The 22,302-nt window shown below is 39.0% G+C and overlaps 1 protein-coding gene across 1 annotated transcript in view; it reads left to right on the top strand.

Annotated features, from left to right (window-relative positions):
* Phex (phosphate regulating endopeptidase homolog X-linked) overlaps positions 1-22,302 on the top strand; it is a 243,921-nt gene that overhangs the window by 7,538 nt on the left and 214,081 nt on the right. The window contains exon 3 of the mRNA XM_004631393.2: positions 3,247-3,408. Within this exon, the coding sequence (XP_004631450.1) occupies positions 3,247-3,408 (162 nt within the window). The remainder of the gene's footprint in view (positions 1-3,246; positions 3,409-22,302) is intronic.

Below are 22,302 nucleotides of genomic sequence, written 5' to 3'. Positions count from 1 at the left end.
AAAATCTGAAAATCTGTAACTCTGAAAATACACCCTCAGGATTTCAGATGTGTTTATAGAATAATAATAGCAAAAAACATACAGCAATTTTTTTATGTTCTCAGACATAGCTAAATATATACATATAGGATATTTACTTAAATTTGAGTTATACAGTAATGACCACCTCTTTTTGGTATAAATATGTCTCATGCAATATTTCATACATACTTATTGTAGAAAGTAGTTTATCTTAAAATCAGATTTCACTGTTCATCTTGTATTTTATCTACAGTTATATAGCAAGGTGTCTGACATTGCTATAAGCATTTTGCAAATATTTACTCATTTAATTTTCATGGTGATGCTACATGGTATTATTATACCCATTTTACAGATGGAAAAAACAATACACAGAGTGGTTAAGCAACCCCCTTAGCATTATTTAGTGAGAGGATTTTGTTACTGTCATTTCAAACCAAGTAGTCTAACTCTAAAGCTTATAATCATGTATGCTATATTGTGTGAAGAGGTCTTTGTTTGCATAAAAGTTCCTGGCACAGACAAGATGCTTAGTGTTAAATATATGTATATATATATATATATATATATATATATATATATATATATATTAAGGCTTAAGTGGTACATGCCTGTAATCCCAGCACTTGGGTGGCTGAGGCAGGAATTTGAGGCCAGCCTGGGTAACAAAGCGAGCTCAAGTCCAGCCTGAACTACATAGTTAAACCCTGTCTCAGACAGAAGAAAAGGCTTAACCCCTGGTAAGGTTTTCCCTAGAGCCCTGATTAAACCTAAAATTTCACATCAGCATGTAGAGGATTCCTCCAGCTGCTGCACATACACTAGCTGAAGACTGGCTAACAGTTGACCTCATGTGTAATGGATTGAGAAAGCCCACAGCCTGAGCTTTCACAGGTCTCCTTTATGATCACATTTCTTTTATTAAAACAAGACTTGCTTGATTTTCTCCATGGAGCTGAGTAAGGGGAAAGGAGTTTTTGTATCTTGACAACTAAGGTCCCTTGCAATTTCAAGTCACAGTTCCACTGCAGAAAGTACAGCCCTTTGCTCAGCTGTGAATCCTGAATGATGAATTGTGAGGCAGGGGAAAGAGTTTTCTCACTCAGCAGGCTCCTTTCAAAATTCACTGTGAGTGATGCAACTCCCACTTTCGCATTAGGGCCGAGGTCAGAGCTGACCTTGCAGTTTTCCTAGGTAGCTGCAAGAAAACCGAGGAGAAGAGAGGCTGCATCTGAAGGGTGGGGGTAGAGGAAGTTTGGGAAGGAAGCCAGAAAGCAGTGAGTTTATGTGAGTAACAATGTACACGAGGGCTCCCCTGTGTGACTGTAAATATTGTGTGGGACTGAGACTTATGTGATCCATGTCTCGGAGGTGTCACATAGCAGATTCGTCCTGTGGCTGCAAAGACTAACTATAAATACAAACTGTAAGGAAGAGCTTTGTATCTCTTGGCAGGTTTGCATATTAAATAGTAATGATAAAATGATAGCAGTTAGCAAAAATGTAATTAGAGACAACTGAATAAGTTCTGAAAGACACAAACATGAAATCAATTGGAAATTTATCAAACTTGTAAACCAAATTTTTTGATAGTTGTTTATTTGGGGGCAGGAAGGTTGCAAATAGCAAGGACTGTGAAGTCATATAGAAATCTGGATATTTGTATATTAGTCACTTCAATCAGAATAAAATGCTCTTGGGAATTTTTGTAGAAAGTCTAGGCTAGCCTTGTTTTTGAGCCTGGAAAAGCCACCCATGTAACAAAATTATAAAATGTATTTCTAAATTTACGCAGATTTTATTTTTGGGGGAAATTTATTCTAATTTAGCTGAAAACCGATTGAGATTTCATTACTTCAAACAGCAATGTATTCTGACATTAATTAAAGTGTCAAAATTTCCCAGACTGTCACCCTTTCAATGTCCTTAAAATATTGGTTACCTTTTTGTAATGAGTTCTTATAGATCTTTGTGCAGGAGAAGTAGTCAGCAATTGTATGCAGTTGGAGTCCAATATTAGGAATTTTGAAACACTCTTATTTTGTAATGAAATGTTTTCCTTTAAAGCTCATGGATACATATCTATGTACAGATTTCCTAACTATAGGCCATCTTCCTTATATATTTGTATATGGGTTTATGAACAAAGGAAAATGGTAGATCAGTGTATTGTACTTTCCACTAATTCATATGAGTACTCACTCAGTCCTGCCCCTACATCTGGGACCTTTGTTTCGAAAGCCCTACTTTAGCCCTCCTCTGGCTATGCCTCTCCCACAGTTAAGGTGTCTGTGGGGCCAAGTCTGCAGCCCTCTCCTGTAGCCCAGAATTCCTGACCAAACAGCCCGAAGTCTCCAATCATGGCCTTTCCTCTGAGAGCTGTACTAGATGCCAAGGGCCTCAAGAAGCCATAACTGGCCTTCAAGGTTGTTATAAAGACACCATGTAAATATATCTTTAAAATATATAGATACATGATGTGCCGGCCTCTTTCTCAGTTACCCTTTGCTGTGAAACAGACACCCCTTGGAAGTGAAACAAGAGCGATGTAATATTTCACCTGGTTCCATGGGTTTTATAGATGGTTCTCTAAGCTTTGTGTGGCTGCCTACCTCTGGACAGTTGCTTGGGCTGGAAGGTCTATGATGGCCTGGGTCACACATCTGGTAGTGTTGCCTTTGTTCTTTTCCATGTGGCCTCTTGTTCTCCAGGAGGCTTCTTCAAAGGCTGGTTTTGGGGTTTCGTTTGAAGAGAGTTAACTTGGAAGACGCAAGACCTCTTGGGCTTAGCTTTGAAACTCAGAAATAATCATCGCAGCTAATTTTGTAGGCCAGTGCAGGTGACAAGGCCAACCCAAATTCAAGGTAAAGGAAATGGGCCTTAGTAGCAAAGTTGCTTTGCAGAAGCACATGTGGGATAAAAGAGTCACATTTATCTTTGAAAAAAAAATCTACCACATTACTTCATTTGTATTCTTGTCCTGTAACCCACAGATGTCAGAAACGATACTGAAAAACCAATAACAATAACACCACCAAACTTTTATTCACTCATGCTGAACACACTCATTTCACGAAGCAAAGTTGATTCAGAAAGTTATTTGAGGGGAAACGTAGAAGCCAAGAGTTGGGAACTGGTTGATATGAAATTGTTGTTTAATTTGGAAAAGAACAGCACACAGTGTTCAGTGCTTGTCATTAATCCTATGATTTTCTTTTTAAATAGCTGCTGCCATATTGAGTAAAGTAAATCTGTCTGTGGATCCTTGTGATAATTTCTTCCGGTTCGCTTGTGATGGCTGGATAAACAGTAATCCAATTCCTGAAGATATGCCAAGTTATGGGGTTTATCCTTGGCTGAGACACAATGTTGACCTCAAGTTGAAGGGTAAGTTTCTACAGGAGGTTGGTGATGCACTTTATAGACACGAGCAATTGACAAGAAAAGTATAGTTTGGGATGTAAAGTATGATTCCTCACTTTTTCACTGTGCTAAGTCCATTTCCAAGAATTTTTTTAAATGGAAGATTGAAAGGTCAGAATTTGATTTTCTAAGATCTCAACCAAAGTAGGTTATGTTTGTATTTGATCATGCAGTAGTTAAGTTTTACTGTCAAACATTAAATAGCATTTGATTGAGATTGGGACCAAAGGAATAGTTAGTGAAAATTATGTTATATCATTAGACTTGTCTCTTGTTTTCAGGGTCAACTTCATTTCTTTCTTATGGTGTCTTGGATTTTCATGGCTTACAAAATGTACTTAACACCTCATCGTCTTTTGACATCACTTTAGAGAACTCTGGATGACCTGTGGTTGTCGTATTGTTCCCATTAGCTGCTGAGCTGGCTCTAGGGAGACTCACTTTTCTCCCATGGCCTTCTCTAGCAGGGACAAGCTCACACTCACATACTCACATGTGCGTGCAGACATACATACTCACATGTTGGACATATCGGTTATTGGAACATATCATGTAAGCATTAGATTTCATTTTCCTGCTAAGCTATTGGAGAAAGCCATCTGAGGAGGAAAGTAGGAAGATTGCAAACCCAGATAAGGTAACTGTTTTGAGAAAGTAAAAATAGCATGGCTTTTGTCCTCTCTTTTTGACAACTTTGAGTTATGTCATGTAACTTGCATTCAGTAACACCTATAAAGATTTTCTGAGAAGTGATAAGGTGAATTTCTTTTGCCTCTTCATTTTTCCAAGATTTCAAATCCATGAAAATTGAATATGTATCCATTTATATATGCAGTACTTAATAACACATGAAGCCATGTGCAAAATAATTAGATACCCATCATCAATTGTAAGGAAAAAGATAATTAAATTTCACAAGTGGGAGTAAATTGCATTGCTTATGTTTTTTATTAGAAGGCTCAAAGTTAGTCTTGATAACTTATAAATGAGAATCTGTGAGAATTTCAAGGTATTCCTTTAACCTAACAGATGAGATTCCCATCTTGTAGAACCATAAATAAGACCTTGAACAGTGCATTTATGGACTAATACTTATTTTCCTCTAGGACATTGATTCATGTTAGTTCTTCATTTACCATTCTTGTTCATCTTCTGTTTTTCTTCTCTGGCTCTTCTTCCTTGATAGAAAAATGTTCATGCACAATCATGCAAATGGGGATACCACATCACTGAAGGATAAGAAAATACAAGATCTCCAGATAAATACTCCCTTTTACATTAGTTATAATCAAAGGATTTTTAAAGTCAGGATGTGCAGTGATTAAAATAATTTAAAGAACTTGCTGGGGATAACTTAATTTAAAATTAAGTGTTGACATGCTTTGTTCAGGAAGATGTCATATATGGGCTCCTTTGAAATTCATGGAAATGAGAGTAAGTTGTTCAGAGCAGTACAGGGATTTTTTTGAGGCTTATTTTCTGGCTTTATTTTAAAAATGAAAAAGTTATTTCCAAGCTCAGTTGGGAAAATAAAAAGTTGAAAAATGTAGGAGGAAAACTCGCTATAAATCCACATTTGGCTGGGGGTGGTAGCACATGCCCGTATTACATAGTGAGACCCTGTCTCAAAAAAAAAAAAAAAGAAAAGAAAAGAAAAAGAAAAAAGAAAAAACTCACATTTGGAAATAACACCTTCTTTCCAGGTTTTATTCCATGTTTGGTTTCATATGCATAACCTCATATACATAGCCATGTGCAAGGCCTGATGAAACATTGAATTTTTAAATTTAAAATTTTATTACAATAAATGACATTGCCTATTTGGGTTTGTATTGAGATGTTCTCCCAAAGCCTCATGTGATCTTGGGTGGGGATTTTGGAAGATGATTGGATTACAGGGGCTTATAGCTGACTTGCTGTTAGGTTGTGGGGTCCGGCCTAGACGAGCTCCTCCTAGCTTCTCTCTCTGCTTCCTCTGTGACACGTCTTGAGCAGTTCTCCCACTGTTCCCCCCTGGCTTGAAGCTAACTGACTGTGGGCAGAAACCTTTACAAACTGTGAGCCAAAGTAAATGTCACAAAACCCCCAAAACAAAATAAACATCTCCTCCTTTAATTTGTGAGTGTCAAATATTGCATCCCAGAAACTAAGAAAGTAGCCAAGACATTGCTATTAACTACTTCAAAATATGCCTTCTCTCTTTAGACACACTCTTCTTGTCACATTCTGAATCAGTTCTGGAAGCCTTCTTCTTTCTTCTTTTTTTCCCATAATTTTATTGATAAACAAATAGCAACGAGACAGTTTCAAATCAAATTGGTAGGACAGTTTCAATAATTAACACATTGCATACATTCTTCCTAGTGGTTAATTGTTGTACAAGATGCAGACATGATATCCTATTTATAAACACCATTAGAACAAATCCCTCTATTCATTAAGAGAATGTAACTATATATCTATCCTAACCACTTTGAATATACAGATACAAAATGGACATTCATCTGTATACTTTTTTTTGTTAAGTTGCGTTATTTGAATATTATAGGTGTGTAAACTCAGCAAAATATTCTAAGAGTCCAGTAGCCCGTAATAGCATTGGGTCTTCTGTTTAACTGGCAATGTCAGAAATTATTGACCTGAGTCCCCCACAGCTCAACATAACAGCATGGCTTTACTTCTTCTTTTTTTTTTTTAATGTTTATTTATTTATTTATTTTGTGTGTGTGTGTGTCCAGTTCAGCCCACCAGAGGGCAGGGCTGGCTGGTATGTGGTGCTGGGGGATTGAACCGCGGTCCCTGTGTTTTGCTTAGCTTAGCTTGTTCTAAGTAGGTGCTTTAGACCACTGAGCCATCTCACCAGCCCCATGGCTTTACTTCTTATACTTCGTTTTTATACTTTTCTGCTGGATGGTTAAGACCAAGGTAAAGCAGGACCTATGCAACAAGAGTTGTAGCTTTTGGGTCTGATAAGGTCAGTGAAATCCCCTCAGGATTTACCCTGAGGATTTCTTCTTTCTTCTTCCTTCTTCTCCTCCTTCTTTTATTTTTGAGATAGGATCTTGCTATGTAGCCCAGGTTGGCCTCGAACTCATGGAGATCCTGGCACCTCAGCTTCCCAAGTGCTGTGACTATGGGCATGCGCCACCACACTTGGCTTAGAAGCCTTCTTTTATGAGTGTCTTTAGTTGTACTCTGGTGGCTGACTCCATGTCCTGAGTGGATTCAAAACATTTACCTTTGGTGGTCACTTGACACTGGGAAAGAGCCGCAAATTGCATGGAGCCAGATCTGGTGTATACGGTGGGTGAGGACACACCATGATGTTTTTAGGAGCCCACTTTTCCATTGGATGCCACGTAGTAGAATCATTCACCAGAGTTTTGAGCACATCTCATAGGGATACTCACTAAAGACCTCTGGAGCTGCTTTAAAAAGTGGCAAGAACCACGGGATACATGTATTTGAAGCAAGGGGGAGTATTTTTAGTGGGATTAATGGCAATATGTCTTTTGCTATAATTTTTTGATTTGAACATTAAGCATATATTTTTATTGTGTCTGATAGCCATTCTTTACTGCTTATTGTGTTTATAATTTGCAAAATGTATATAAGAAAAACGTTTCTTTACCATTTATGAGGGACTCAGATGGAATCTCTCTTAGCTTCTTTAAATTTCTCTTTGAGAACTAAGTTTCTAATTTTGAAATATATCCTATCCAGTAATGGTTTACTTTAAGACCCTGCTAGAAGTAAGTAAGCTAGTATTTTGTTTCATAATTGATATCTGTTTATGATTCTCATTGGCACATGGCTTTTTTTCTTTTCTTTTTTATTTTAGGGAAAGGTCTACAGGGTGTTCAGGGTCTCACTACTAGATCAGACTCATAGTGATCCACCTGTTTACAGCCTCCCAAGAGCTGGAATTATAGGCACATGCTACCACGCCCAGTCTCAATGGCCATTTTAGTGTTCCGTGGAGGTGGGGCCAGCACAGCAGGCTCCTGCACCCACTTGCATGCGCTTTAATCTGCTGAGCTATTTGGCTGGCCCTATCCGTGGCTTTTTGTGTGCTCAGGTGGTCAAATTCTATTGCTAAGACCGTGCTAGCCTTGTGACACAAAGTGGCAGGCTTCCTGTATATTTCTGTGTTCTGAGAAAGGCGCAATTTAAGAAATTTCAAGCTGTTTTGTGACGATCACTGTGAAGGACAAATTCACAAAGTGATTGTAAGACTTTTGCTTCAAGTGGTATGGAGAGCAGGGAGGATACAGGGCCACAAACCTGAAGTTTTAGCACTCTAGAAAGCTGTCGCAGGAGGATTGCAAATTCAAGCTCAGCCTGAGCAACTTAGTGACACACCTCAAAATGCTGAAGTGTAGCTTAGTGCAGTTGCCCTAGATTTAATCCGAAGTACTAGGAGAGGAGGGATGGAAGGTAGGGTTTCTTTCCAGATTGGTATCATCTTATACTAGACATATGTGTTTTAAGTCTAAAATATTTATGTGGGGGGCTGGTGAGATGGCTCAGTGGTCTAAAGTACCTACTTAGAACAAGCTAAGCTAAGCAAAAGCACAGCGACCACGGTTCAATCCCCCAGTACCACATGCCAGCCAGCCCCGCCCCCTGGTGGGCTGAGCTGGCCACACACACACACACACACTAAATAAATTTTAAAAAATATATATAAAAAAAATAAAAAATAAAATATTTATGTGAAATATTAATTTATTCAAACTCTTTATTTTGAGATAACTTAAACACTGCCCAAGTGAACGAATAACACAAAGAACTCCCATAAATTCTTTTTTTACATAGCTTCCCTGATTGGTACCATTTTGCTGGGTTTGCTTTATCATTTCCATTCTCTATCTCTATGTGTGTTGATGTCTCATTCTTTGTATATCTTTACATTTGTTTATAGATAACTGCAATAGAAAATATTGGCAGTATGTACTGATATATATCTATTTATATCTATATAATATATATCTATATATTTGAAACTACGACTGTTACAAATGATTTCATTAAGTGTAAACATAGCTTCTCAAATATCAAATGTACTGATAACCTGGTTTTTGTTTTTTTGAGACAGCTTCTCACTATGTACCCAGGCTGGCCTTGAACTCACAGCGATCCTGCCTCAGCCTCCTGAGTGCTGGGATTATAAGCATGCACTGCTGTGAGCAGCTTGATAACCTTTTTGTATTTTTTAAACATTTGATCTTTAAATTCTATTTTTATTCCTTTGTATATCCTGTATTTATCTGTTTATATATCAGCCCATCCAACTATCATTTTACCCAGGTAATACAAATTCATTATAGGCCAACAGTAAATAAGCAAAAAGAAGAAAAAAATCTTGCAACCTAGTGATGACTTAAAAAATGTAAATGTACATATAAATATACTATATGTTATACATATAAATTATATATCTTAAAATGGATCATGTATTTTATTTTTGAGATCTTCACTTTTTAGTAAACTTATTATGTACATCTTTTGAATAAAAGTAGATCTATACCTTCACTTGCTATGATGGCTTTATGCAGAAATGATATATCCAATGAATGCCTGTATTGTCAGTTAGGTTATTTCCAATTTTTCCTCATTTTAAGCTACTCAGAACATGAGTTTTGAAGTCTCAGATGCTCGGCGTGATTCCTCATCCCGTTTCATTCATCTCTGTGTCACTTAGAGCCAATTATTCATCTCTTTTAGCTTAATTTTCCCGTCTTTAAAATGGAACTGGGATTCCTCATATCAAAGTGTTTTTAAGACGGCTGAAGGAGATGGCCTATATAAATGACTCAGTTTAATTTTGGCACATGACAGGCTCTCAATATTTGTCCTTTGCTTTTCTGTTTTGTCTCAAAGATAGTTCTAAGGTTCTTAATGTGGTGTCCACCAAATCCTTTAATTTTGTTTTGGTTGGATCCTTTGTAAATATCATGTGCTCTCAAAAATATTGAACACTGTCAAGATATTTTCCCTCACCTTGATAAAAAGAGAGAGAACATCCAAAAATGAAACCTAATGCTGCCAACCAAAAGAATACTATTTTCTCATGGTTGATAGAGAACACACAGATTTGGCTGTCCAATTTGTGAAATAAAATGGATTTGACAGATCCAAGTGATGAAAAATTGCTCTCTATCAAAGTCAGCAACCTGGCTCTGTGAAATTTTCTTTTAAATGGCATATAAGACTCAGATGTCTACTTGGAAAATAAAATTATCTGTTTTTTTTCAAGAAGTGAATTATTTTTATTTTCTTAAAGGCTGAATGTAGTGAGTGGTTGTTCTAACATTTCCATCCCATGGCCACTCCCCACGTTGTCTTCATGTGACTGTGAAGATGACACAGCCCATATTGCTTTCAAATGAGCAGATGGAACTTGGGCAAGTGAGCACTTCTGAAACATGAGGCAATGAAAGAGATGGAACACTCGTGTCAAATAGTAGACAGACAACTTAAACTAGGGCCAGATCATCTCTTTTATGGAGGAGTTGTCTTTGCCAATAGTTTGTAAAGAGATGCAGTGTATTATTTTCAGCCATAGTTCCAGCAGCACTATGAGATGAAGTAGAGACTGTGCCCTAATATGTAATAAAGATGATTGCAATTCATATATCAGTTATTTATTTGTGAATGCCTGCTGGCTGAAATTCAAATGGTTCTCAAAATTAAACACCTTTCCTTTTTCCCTGTACGACCTTGTTTTTCTTAGAAGTGATTTGAGCCAAATCATCTTTTGTAGATGATAAAACCCCAAAAACTCCAGCTCCTGTAAAGTCATTTGGTAATCAGGAAGTTGTGATTATTGGAGACATGATGAATTATATTATTGTCCTTAGATCATGTGCAAAAAGATTATAATGTGCCACGTTAAGCCTTGAGTTTGTCACATTCTTTGAAACAGTGGCATCTGAGTGGCAAAAGCAGGGATGAAGTGAGGAAGTACCAAGACCCATTCATGCATTATAGGGGGCTTTTTACTCCCATGAAAACTCAGCCACTATTCTATTGGCTGAGTCCCCTATCCCAGTTCAGAGAAGATTCCATGTCTCTCAAACCATACTGAGTCTTTTTCATGTGGCGTGTAGGAAGCAGTGGCCTTCTAAATCACATGTATGTCACCATCATGCTTGTATGTGTGAAAAGTTCTGCATGAGGATTTGGGTATGAATTGAAGACTTTTGGAATCTAAAATAAACTTAATTTTATGTGCAAAGACATTGTCTTTGGTTTTGGTCTCTTTCCTTACTCTCATAGGCCATTTGAATATGATATGTATTGTGTGTGAAAGGGGAAAAACTGTCAAAAAATTTTAGTAATTTCCACATAGGAAGCATTCATTTCAAATACAAAGATAAATTTCTTTCTAATTATTCCATAGAAAATGTGACTATCTCTAGGATGTGTTCTCTTTCTTAATAGCTAAACAAGCAATTAAGACTCTAGTAGGTATGAGAATGACCGGTGGAAGCTGATGCACTTTGTTCTTGGTACTGACAGTCAGCCCTTTTGTTTGTAGCTGTCTCTTTCCATTCCCTGTGCACACTCTTGTTTTACTTTTGGACTCTCACCTTCTCTAAGGAATCGGTTTTAAGATCTGGTCTCCCCCCCCCCATAGCTTTAATGTAGCTCTCCTATCATTAATAGTTTGGACAAGTAAGTTGGATAGGCTTAATAATGCCAGCTCTATTTGTGAAATTCCTTTTGAGTTGTATAATATTGAATTTTGGGAAGATACATCAACCTCAAATAGATTGAAATACATGATGTTTTGATTATACTAACTGATCTGTGAATTTAAGATTGTTTAATTTGCATTGGTACCTTGGTTCACAAACTTAATTCTTTCCACAATTCTGGTTGCAAACTGGATTGGTCGAGAACCGACTCAAAACTCCCCAGAAGACCAACAATGAGGCTAACCAGTGAATTTGATTTGGTTCCAGTCCAATTTGGTTTGTGCCCAGAGTTGTGGAAAGAAGTTGGTGAAGCAAGGTATTATTCTCATGGAAATTACAATAAGTATATTATGAAGTGTTCCAGTAGGTATTGAATTCACGACTCTAGAACTGGAGCCACCAGCCACATGTGGCATTTGGTTTTTTCATTTCAGACAGGCTCTCACTATGTAGTTCAGTCTGGCCTTACTCTCGCCATGTAGCCCAGCCTAACTCCTGAAAGTGCTCCTGCTTCGGCCTCCTGTGTGCTGGCGTTATAGGTGTGCACCACCACACAGGGCTCATGTGTGGCTTCTGAGTACTTATGATATGGTTATCAGGAACTGGTATGTGTTATATGTGTAAAACGTACACAACATTTTCAAGACTTTTGTTTTTAAAAACAATGTAAGCTCTCTCAATGAACTGATGATTCTTTTCATAACAAGTGATTAAATGTTGAAGTGATAATATTTTAAGATATATTAGGATAAATGAAAGGCTATTAAACACAATAGCATCTGTTTCTTTGTTTTTATTTATGTGCAGCTATAAGAAAAGTAAACATTACATATGTAGCTCAGATAAGATTTCCACCAGACAGTGCTGCCCTAGAGTCTTGCATAGGTTATTGAAAGGTTAGTTCTCTTGGAATACATTCAAATGGATTTCAGGGTTATAAAAGCCTCAGAAAAGACATTTTAGTAGAAATAGGGCTGAGGATGTACCTCAGTGGTAGAGCATGCACTTTGTATGTTTGAGGCCCTGGGTTCAATCTTTAGCACTAAAAGGAAAAAGGAAATAGGCCTGGTGACACCTCCAGCCTCTCTGTCTTTGTGATCTTTGGGACACTTTCAACCACCTGAATTGATTTGTGTGCTTGCTTACTCGTTCTTGCCACTTATCCCCACCCCAACCCCTGCAGGAAAGCCAGAACATTTTTTGTGTTACTATGACCCCAGTACAAAGCATGGAGCCAAGCACATGGGACATGTTCTTTAAATTCTTGTTAGGAAAAAGATATGGTGTGCATGGGGCAGGGTGCTGGCTGAGAGGGGTGGAGTGACTGCTTTTCTTTTCTGCCCCTGTCTTCTCCTGTGCCCAAGTCTGGGTCTGCTATCCCAGGAGAGCCCTGTTGTACAAGTGGAGCTTGCCCCAGACCAGAAGGGAAGAGTAAGTGTCTGTCTGTTCACCTCCTGTGTTGGAGGGAGGACAGTGTTGGGCACTCAGACAGTCCGACTCCACCCTTGATTCCTGGTTGTGAGATCTTTTGCAACTTGGCGATGGGAAAGATAAAAACCTATAGAATGAGGTTTACATTTAGGCTTTGAAAGAATATTGAGACTCTGCCACTTACCGGCTATGTGACTGTGGCTGAGCCATTTCTCCCTGAGCCTCAGTTTCTTTCTTTCTTTTTTTTATTAATTTTATTTTTTATTTATTTATTTTTATTTTATTTTTTCCATAATTTTATTGAGAAACAAATAGCAGTGAGACAGTTTCAAACCAAATTGGTAGGATAGTTTCAATTTCTTTAATTAATTTTGTTGAGAAACAATAGCAATGAGACAGTTTCAAAAGCAATTAGTAGGACAGTTTCTGAGCTGATGATACCATTGGGCAAAGTTAATGAGAGATGCGCAAAGTTTTCCTCACAGGATTCAATAAATGGTAACTCTTATCACTGTTTATGTCTTAAGGATTTTAAAAGCACTTAACATGTGTGATACTTAAGAAATGTTAGTTCTCAGCTGGTGTGGTGTTGCACTCCTGTAATCCCAGCACTTGAGAGGCTGAGGCAGGAGGATTACTGCAAGTCCAGCCTGAACTAAATAGCGAGACCCTGTCTCAACAAACCAAAAAAGAAAAAGAAAATGTTAGTTCCTTATTCAACTAAAAATGATAACTTTAATTGACATGAATTGATCACTACTGAACACTGTGAAGTAGTTTTCCTCCAAAGTTGCCACACACCTGTAAATGAGGAATTTGAACATGAAAAAGGCAAGCCTAGAGGAAACATAGCACATGAAACTATATCTTAGTTTTCTGCTTCTGTAACAGAATATCCTAGACTGCGTAATTTTTAGACAAGGGAAATTTACTTGGTTTCTGATTCTGGAAGCTGGGAAATCCAAGAGGGTGGCACTAACATCCCATGAGGGCCTTCATGCTACATCATGACATGCAGAAGGGCAGTTAAGTGAGCACGTGGGGTAGAGAACTGAGGGCCAAACCCCTGTAGTAAGTAACACAGTCCCAAGATGATGTCATTAATTCAGGAAAGAAGAGCTCTCTTGGCATGCTCACCTCTTAAGGATTCCATCTTGGTATCATTGTGATGCAATTAAGTTGCAACGCAAGATTTGGAAGCGAAATTCAAACTATAGCAAGATGCTTGTTAGTATTCTCAACTTTTATTGTCAGACTTCAGTTATGACCATAAACCTTAGAAGGTTTTGATGATCAGTTGGTCAGATAGCATGTTCATTGGGTATCATAATTTTTCATTTTTGTATTTTTAGAGAAGGGTCTACAGGGTGTTCAGGGTCTCCCTACTAGATCGGACTCATAGTGATCCTCCTGTTTACAGCTTCCAAGAGCTGGGATTACAGGTATGCACCACCATACCCAGTGTCAGTTGCCATCGGAGCACACCCTGGGGGCAGGGCCAGCATGGCAGACCCGGGCATTGAACCCCCAGTCCCTGAGGCTGCTTGCAGGCACTTTAATCTGCTGAGGTATTTGGCTGGCCTATCATAATGTTTTCAAAAAAAATTATGTATTTTAGTACAGGGACTACAGGGTCTCACTAAGCAGATTGGACTCCTGGTGATCCTCCTGTTTTCAGCCTCCCAAGAGCTGGGATTACAGGAGTGTGCCACCACGCCCAGTCTCAGTCTCAGTCTCAGTGTGCCCCAAGGGTGGGGTCGTCACAGCATGCCTGGGATTGAACCCCCGGTCTCTGAGCCTGTTAAGCAGGTGCTTTAGTCTGCTGAGCTATATGGCTGGCCCTAGGTATCATAACTTTTATATTATTCCAACAGGGATAGAGAGAAGAGTGTAGGGAAATTGGTGACATCTTAGGCTCCTGTAGATCTTCTGTAGGTGCTATGTTAAAGAAGTTTCCACCAGTTTCACTTTTTTGTTTTCTTTTACCCATTCTTAAGAGATCTTTAACTTGGGTCTACAGATTCCCTAAGAGAGCTGTTGATAGAATTCAAGCCCTTGAATGAAAAAAAATAGCCTTTACTTACTCTTATCTCATATACAACTTTAGCACTTTATTTGATCATGAACAAAGCTCAGCAGTTCTAATGGTACTAGCAGTCCATGTGCAGTGGTGCCTCGGTTCACGAACTTAGTTTGTTCTGTGATTCTAGAAAGATGACCACATTCATGTTCATGTGGGACAGATGGTCATGGTTGTGTTCATTACCTGATGCAGAGTTCACAAACAAAACCAAAATTTTTTATCACTTCTCTGCCTTTAGGCTAAGATCAAGCACAAAACCAAAATTTTGTCGAATCCTTCATCTGTGAACCAAATTATTAGCAAACAAAAGCATTCACAAACTGAGGTACCATTGTACTTTGTTCTTAACAGGAGTCATATTTTTCTAACTTACTGCAGTTGTTGCAGGTATCTTTGAGTGCTAGCCACTTGCATCACTGCTTCAAATTGATCATAGCTGTGAGAATCAATGTTAGGTCTTGTCATTTAATCTGTTAATGAAATAGTACATAGAGGAATCATAAAAGCTGTTTTGTTAACTATATCAGAATACCTGGTTTCCTTTGTAAACTTACATTTACAAAGCCCCAAATCTCCCAACAGGCCACTGTCTAGACTCACTGGGTATTGAGCTCATTAAGCGCAGTTAATATAAGTTTCTAAGGCTATTTGATGAAACTGGAAGTTTGAGTTCAGAAGTTTGGGCCAATAGCAGCTCTTCAACTGGTTAAGTATAAGCTTTATGCAGGATTGCCTGTGCCAGGGAATAAATATACTTTCAGGGTAAATTACTAAGTGGTACCATGTGTTTATCATGAATGCAGGAATTTAAAGGCCAGTTCTCAGCTACAGACAGCTTTTGTCATGATGTAGTTAAACATAGTTGGAAATAATTTAAATAATTGAGAATTGTAATGCACTGTATAGACTATTTACTCATGAATATATACTACAGGGTGTGTGAAAGCTATCTTGTTGTCCAATCTTGAAAGACAGGGACTATTGCTTGTACTTGGAGGGGTGGGGCAAAGCAAGCTTGGGGGAATTTTAAATCTGGAGGTGCTGGGAATGAAGTTCCAAGGACAGGACTGAATACCTCTAACTTGGCTTTGATGGAAGGAATGAATGAACAGGGCCACAGGAGAGAGGTGATAGGAGTGAGATGGGCAGATGCAGGCTGTCGAAATCCATTTGGGGGATTTTGACCTGTGGAAGGGAAAGCTGAGGATTTTGAGAAGTGGAGCAAGGGCCTGAAAATGCTCTACATGTGAATACTGACAGAAACAAAAAGAGTGGGAAAGCAGACGTGGGGGCATTTTCTTTTTACCATAAATATTACAATACATTATGAAAAGTTTCCTGCAAGTTAGCTCAAATGCTGTAGGAGGAAAGAAATATTTTACTTTAGAAGACTGTCAACTAAATTTAGCTTCTTTTGACTAAATATAAGTTCTTCGGCATGACTAATGATACAGGATATGTACATCCTGAGAAAGACGTGTGCGCCCACAACTGACACTTCCCCACCTGCCCACGCCAGGTCCCGTTATACACGCTGGTATGTGGAAGTACATTTTCCTTTACAGTTGTTCAAGTGGGTTGTATATTTTTGAAAAACCACTTCCTGAAAGAGGATGACTGCTTGGAAAGGGAAGAAAAACTTTAGCTGGCTTTGGTGGTAACACTTTGGAGGCATATCCATGTGATCATTGGGGTTTATCATTCCTGAAAGAGGTCATTATGATTCCTGAAGGTTTTCCAAGTATGCACGTGTTCTTGCTATCGGTTGCCAGAAGACAGAAAAATAACAGAGCGGAGAAAATAGAGCTTGTGAGAGCTTGCCAGGGCATGTGCATTTCATGGCAGAAATGGATGACACATTTCTTGCACCTTAGAGACATAGATGAACCCTTTCCATTTACCATCCAGGGACAAACTGAAGGCTCTGGAAATACTAAAAAGTTGGTCATTTGCTAACATGAATAGCAGAAATGAGTTGAAAATACCATATGTGCATTTCCAAACTCCCTGCCCAGGTGGCTCCAGCTGGGGTCTCACGCTTTATTTCGAGAACTGTGCCTGAAGATGTGGATGGTTTGGGCATCTTTACAGTGTGGCAAAACCCCCGTTTCCCTCCTGATTGCTCTGTGAAGTACGCCTTCAGCTGTTTTAAACAATTTCTAAAAGGACAACATACTGAGAAGGACTTAACAGGGCCAGGCATTTTATAGAGATGACCTTATTTAATAATACCCTTACGTACTATCTGTTGAATGTTCTAAACTGAGTTATCAATATACCTGTAAGGTTGTGAAGTTTGTCAGCATTTTGGACATAAGGAAGCAGAGCCACCAAACAGTGCAGTTGTTCAAGTTCACACAGTTAATAGGCAAAGGAGCCAGAATTGGAATGCAGAGTGTTTGACCTCTAGTGCCTGGTAAAACCCCTGAACACTGGGAAGGTGCTTGCATACCCATTTTATGATTGTGAAAACAGAGGCCTAGTAACATAAAGTAATTCATCCATAAGTACACAGCTAGTATCTGATAATTGTAGCATTGTTCAAAAGAAACAATGTGAGTCCCAAATGGAAGTCATATGTGTGTTTGGTTTCTAGTAGTCAAATTAAAAAGAGTAACAGTTGATATATTTCACCTAACCCAAAATTGTCATTTCAACATATAATTTGTATGAAAAGTTATTCATGCAACATTTTCCTTTCTTTTTTTTTTTCTACCAGCCTTTGAAATCTGATGCATAGCTTACCCTGGCATCACATCTCCGTGTAGACCAGCCCCAGTTCAGGGGCTTACTTCATATCCCCACATGACCGCTTGCTTCTCTACTGGTCAGAGCAGTTGTACAGCAGGGGTTCTCAGTCCAAGCTACCCAATGGAATCACTGGGGGGCTAAAAGCACAGGCATCAGGGACTCCTCCTCAGAGATCCTACTGCCACGGAGCCTTAGCTCCAGGATTTCTAGATGTCCTCTTTCCCTGCCAGGCATTGCTTAAACTGAGTAGAGAACTCTATCCGTTTTCTACTGGAGATGGTTCTATGAAATTTGTGACATGAGAACCATGCAAAATAACCACTCTGGCCAGATGCTTTGGTGGTTGACATTAAAGAATGCCAAGGAATGCCCTAGCTAATTTGTCAATTCCTCTCCATCTTCAGAGTACTGTAAGGAAAATGCTGTTGTCCCTTTCTGATCTACACATTGGTCTGAATGCACAGCAGTGGAATAAATTAAGATATAAAGCACTATTTTAATAGAGGTGAAAGGGGATGTCGTCAGTCTGAACCCTCTGGACTGTGGATAAGAAGCTGGAGTTTGAAAGCTGCAGGCTGGTGCCAGAATGAAAGAAGGCTGTGGGGAACACATGGGAGGTACTGGGTGAGGAAAGAGGGCAATTGTGGTTCCTGCTGAGGTCTGAAGGCTCCACAACATGCTAGGCCCCACAGTGCCCTTGAGGCTGCTCTCACCAGCCTCACGCCCAGAGCCTCACTTGGCCAAACTTTTATTTCTGCCCCTAAGCCTCGGATATGAAACCCAGTACTCAGGAATTCAAACATCTCATCGAACCTAGAGGTTCAGTTGCCCTTAAAATGCCTTTGGAATCATGTGAAACAATTTTGTAATGGTGTTTTTATTTAAATTCAAATACAACTTCAGTGTTCCTGATGTATTTATTATTTCTCAGAATGAAAATACTGGGCCTTCTGAAGTGGTACCTCTCTAGTTATATGCAAAATTGCTTGTTATATTTATTTGACTTAGAATTAAGCCAGAGAATATATAAATACTGCAGTCTTCTATAACCTTAGCAAAATGAATACCAAACAATGTTTTGTATATTTGAATCTTTTTCTTTGATACTGGGAATGGAACAGGACCTTGTGCTTGCCAGGCAGGTACTGTGCCACTGAGCTACGTCTCTAGCCCCCAAACAGTGGTTAAGGGTGACAGGTCAAATAGGAAAGATGAAAATGAATCATTACCAGTCACAGTGAAAAAAATGGTGTCAGTTGTCAAGATGCACCTTTTTCTGTGCTAACAAAGCCTAAGCTATTATGCAGTGTGTTCCTGTAACAGAATTTTTATTCTGTGTGCATTGAAGGAGTTCTTTGAACAGTACTTAAAAATAAATATTTTATTATATATAACTTTTTTACATCCATGAAAAAGGAATGTGTAAGCAAACAAGATTGGCTAAAGGATCTCTAAAGCTTCTTCCCAGTGTTGGTACTAGGAATTGAATCCAGGAACTTTGGACTTAGTTATGTCCCTGACCTTTTGTTACTTTTTTATTTTTAGACAGGATCTTGCTTACCTGCTGAACTGTCCAGGATGGGATTGAACTTGTTATCCTCCTGCCTCAGCCTTTCATAGCACTGCAATTATGTGTCACTACACCCAGCCATTTCTGGTGGCTTTTAAATTTTGAATTGTTAATATTTTAGTTTCCACACAATGTGTTGTCCTCATCAAGAATAGCAGTATTTCAACATTGTTTGAAAAGTCTTCCCTGGTTACTTCTGGGATTTTCCTCCAATGGCCTTTAATTAAGGATATGCAATATTTCTTTTTCACTTCCTTATTAAGTCTAGGTGAAATCTTTAATGTGATGGTTTGCCAGACCTGCATCCAAACTCATCAGAAGTGCTAACACTATGAATGTCTACAATTAGACTCACATGTGGGCCGGGAGTCACAACTATGCTGTTATTGTGCCCAGAAAATTATTTCATCATGGGTTTCACTTTTAGAGACATTGACATGTGGAAAATGTTCACCGCAGAATTGATGAAATAGGGCATGGAAATTATATTTCTGATAGTCCTCAACTACTTGTCACCTCCAGTGTGCTTACGAGATTTGCCTGATGCCCACACCTCAGCAGATCTCAACTCTAATGTGTGAAGGTTAAGAAGCAATGATCCCCACTTCCCAAATGCTCCTGTTGTGTGTAGATCCTGATTCTGTAGGTCTGGAAAGGGACTGAGAGTCTAAAGTTCTGGCAGGTTCTTAGGTGCTGCCCATACTTGCTGATATGAGGTCCAAATGTTGAGTAGCTGGGCTTTTCATACAACTAAGGACACAGAATGTCACAGAACAAATTTGGTACATCTCTACGCTGGATGGACATTTTCATGTTTCCACATTCATACCTTTGTTTTTGATGAAAACCTCTGTGTAGCAAGTGTCATTGTAATAAGTAAAGACACAGATTTCCTAGGATGAAAAAAGAATTGTGATCTTGTGGAACATAAGATCTCTTCTACTTAATTTGTTTTCTGAAAGATTTGTTCATTTCATTTCCCATTGTTTTCCTCCTCAGAAAACTTAAAGAATGTGAATTTCTTAGGAAATGTGCATGAAATTACAGATTAATAACCTACCCATTAATACTGTATTAGTTCATCATGATTAATAGCATCTATGTGAATGCTTAATGAATTAATAATGATGGACTATTTGCTTTAAAGTGTTGAGAGAACATTATAAAAAAGCACTACCCATAACAGGAAAATTAATTATATGCTGGTTGGATAATAGCTTGTCACAAGTAAGATGTGTTTGTTTGGAAAGCCTCATTGGCATTGATTTTTGCACAGTGGGAGGTACTTTTTTAAACATTCATGGACCTTTTAACTTACAAAATGTGGAATTTTATTTTCATGAACAGTTAAGATAGGTGTGGATACTGATACTTGTGACAGAGGAAACTACACAGACACACAAATATCTGCTGATCTACTCATAAGTTTAGCTGTGCTCCTAATCAGAGACCTCCTGTAGTGGATGTTCAGATTAAGCTCCGAAATGAACTGCTTCTCCTACCTACTGGTCTATTCTAAATTCATAAGTTCACTGCCCTGGTCCCATCATCTCTTGGTTCTAATTTTGTTCCCTTTGGGAATATTTTTTTTTTTGCCATCATTCTTCAGTCTAATTCTGTGATGTCGGCTGCCAGTGTTGTTTATTTCTGTCTTTGCCCTACATCTGAGGAAGCGAAGGTCAAAGAAATTATGTGACTTGCCCAAACCAATCTAGCCATATAATTTGTCCCCCACAGATTATGGTCTACCATTTCAAATGTCTCCAATTTTAACCCAGGCGGAAAGAGCTGCTGGAGTAGAGGCTCTGTCCACCTGGTGCCTTTGAGGAAACCCAAGAACCCCTGGGTGATTGGAGTTCTGAGTTGAAAGGGAAGGAAAACAAAACACCAAACTGGAAAGAAGGGCTGGGGCCCCGTCCTGCAGCCCTTGGAAGCTGTGTAAAGATTTCAGACTCTATCCTCAGGCAATGGGAAGCCATTTGTAAGTGTCATGTTGAACGATAGGATGAGCGATGCGTTTTGCCTGAGCACACTGGTTGCCTGTGGAGAATGGTTTGGAGGCAGTGGCTGAAGTGTTGGAGACCAGTACAGGCCTTATTGTGCCCATTTGCCTTCTAGCTTGCCTTCTAGAGTTTGTCTTCCTTATTGCAGAAAACACTGAAGCATTATCGATTATGCTTTCCTTTGTTTTTTCTTTTGTCAGCTGGAAGGGACACTGACTCCTTCCCAGTACCCCTGGTTTCTTTAAACCTAGGAAGTTCCAAGGACGCCCTACCCATGGAGCAGAATCTTCCTGAGAACACACGGCAGCAGTAGGTGGGCACAGTAGTGAGCTTTCATCCTTCCAGGTGTTTTTGTCGCCTTGGCTCCACTGCTGTGCCAAAGGTGCTATTGTTTTCTCTCTTTGGGGTAGGCACTGTGAACAGAGAAGCAAAGAAAGCCTCACCCCAGTTCTAGAGAAAGGCAGTCTCCTTTGACCACATATTGTGGTTTAAATGGCCAGAAATAGAAGCCCTCTGTTTTTTACCTCCTCAATGCAGGTGGGAGTGAAAATGGGATAGCTGGGAAGTGGCTTTCTAAATCTATGTTTGCAGTGTTTGATGCTACTCTCATAGATGAGGGAGGAATCATGAAGTCTGGAGCTTAGATTTTTTAGAATTTCAGGGATGCAATGTTTATCCCACTCTGCCTCCCCTTAGGGTGTGGTATAACCTGGAATTGAAAATAGATGCCCTTTTTTTTTCCACTTTGAAAGTATTCCTAGCACAGTGCAGATTTTTCTTTTTCCTCTTGAAGCAGTGAATCAAACCTCACCTCAAAACCGTGTTGCATTTCACTTTTAAGAAAGAAAATATCTGGTGGGCCGGGGATATGGCTCAGTGGAATCAGTGCTTTCCTGGCAAGTGCAAGGGCCTGAGTTCAAACTCCAGTCCCCCCCCCCCCAAAAAAAAAAAAAAAAAGAAAATATCTGAAGCTGGGTTGGCGGAACTGAGGTGCTAAATTAGATTCAAATGGGCCAATGTAGAAGAGTATTTCCAGAAGAAAGTGAAGTATTTCATACCTTTCAAACAATGTTGTTATTGAATTGAAATGGAGCTGTGGCATAAGGAAATGAGCAAAGAGAATCAGAGCTCCTACTTGAGTTTGAGTGGAATGGGAAAGATGGAAGAAGTGATCAGGACTAATGATGTTTCTCAGAATTACAGACATTAAAAAAGAGTGCCGCATTATGGAAATCAGTATAGAGACTCCTTAGAAAAGTTGGACTGGAAATCCCATTTAAACCAGCTATTCCTCTACTGGGAATTTTCCCAGAGGAT

The sequence above is a fragment of the Octodon degus genome, unplaced genomic scaffold (genome assembly GCF_000260255.1).
Source record: "Octodon degus isolate 3935 unplaced genomic scaffold, OctDeg1.0 scaffold00041, whole genome shotgun sequence".
Taxonomy (NCBI): domain Eukaryota; kingdom Metazoa; phylum Chordata; class Mammalia; order Rodentia; family Octodontidae; genus Octodon; species Octodon degus.
Note: the sequence above shows the minus strand (reverse complement) of the source record. Positions and strands in the feature narration are given on the sequence as shown.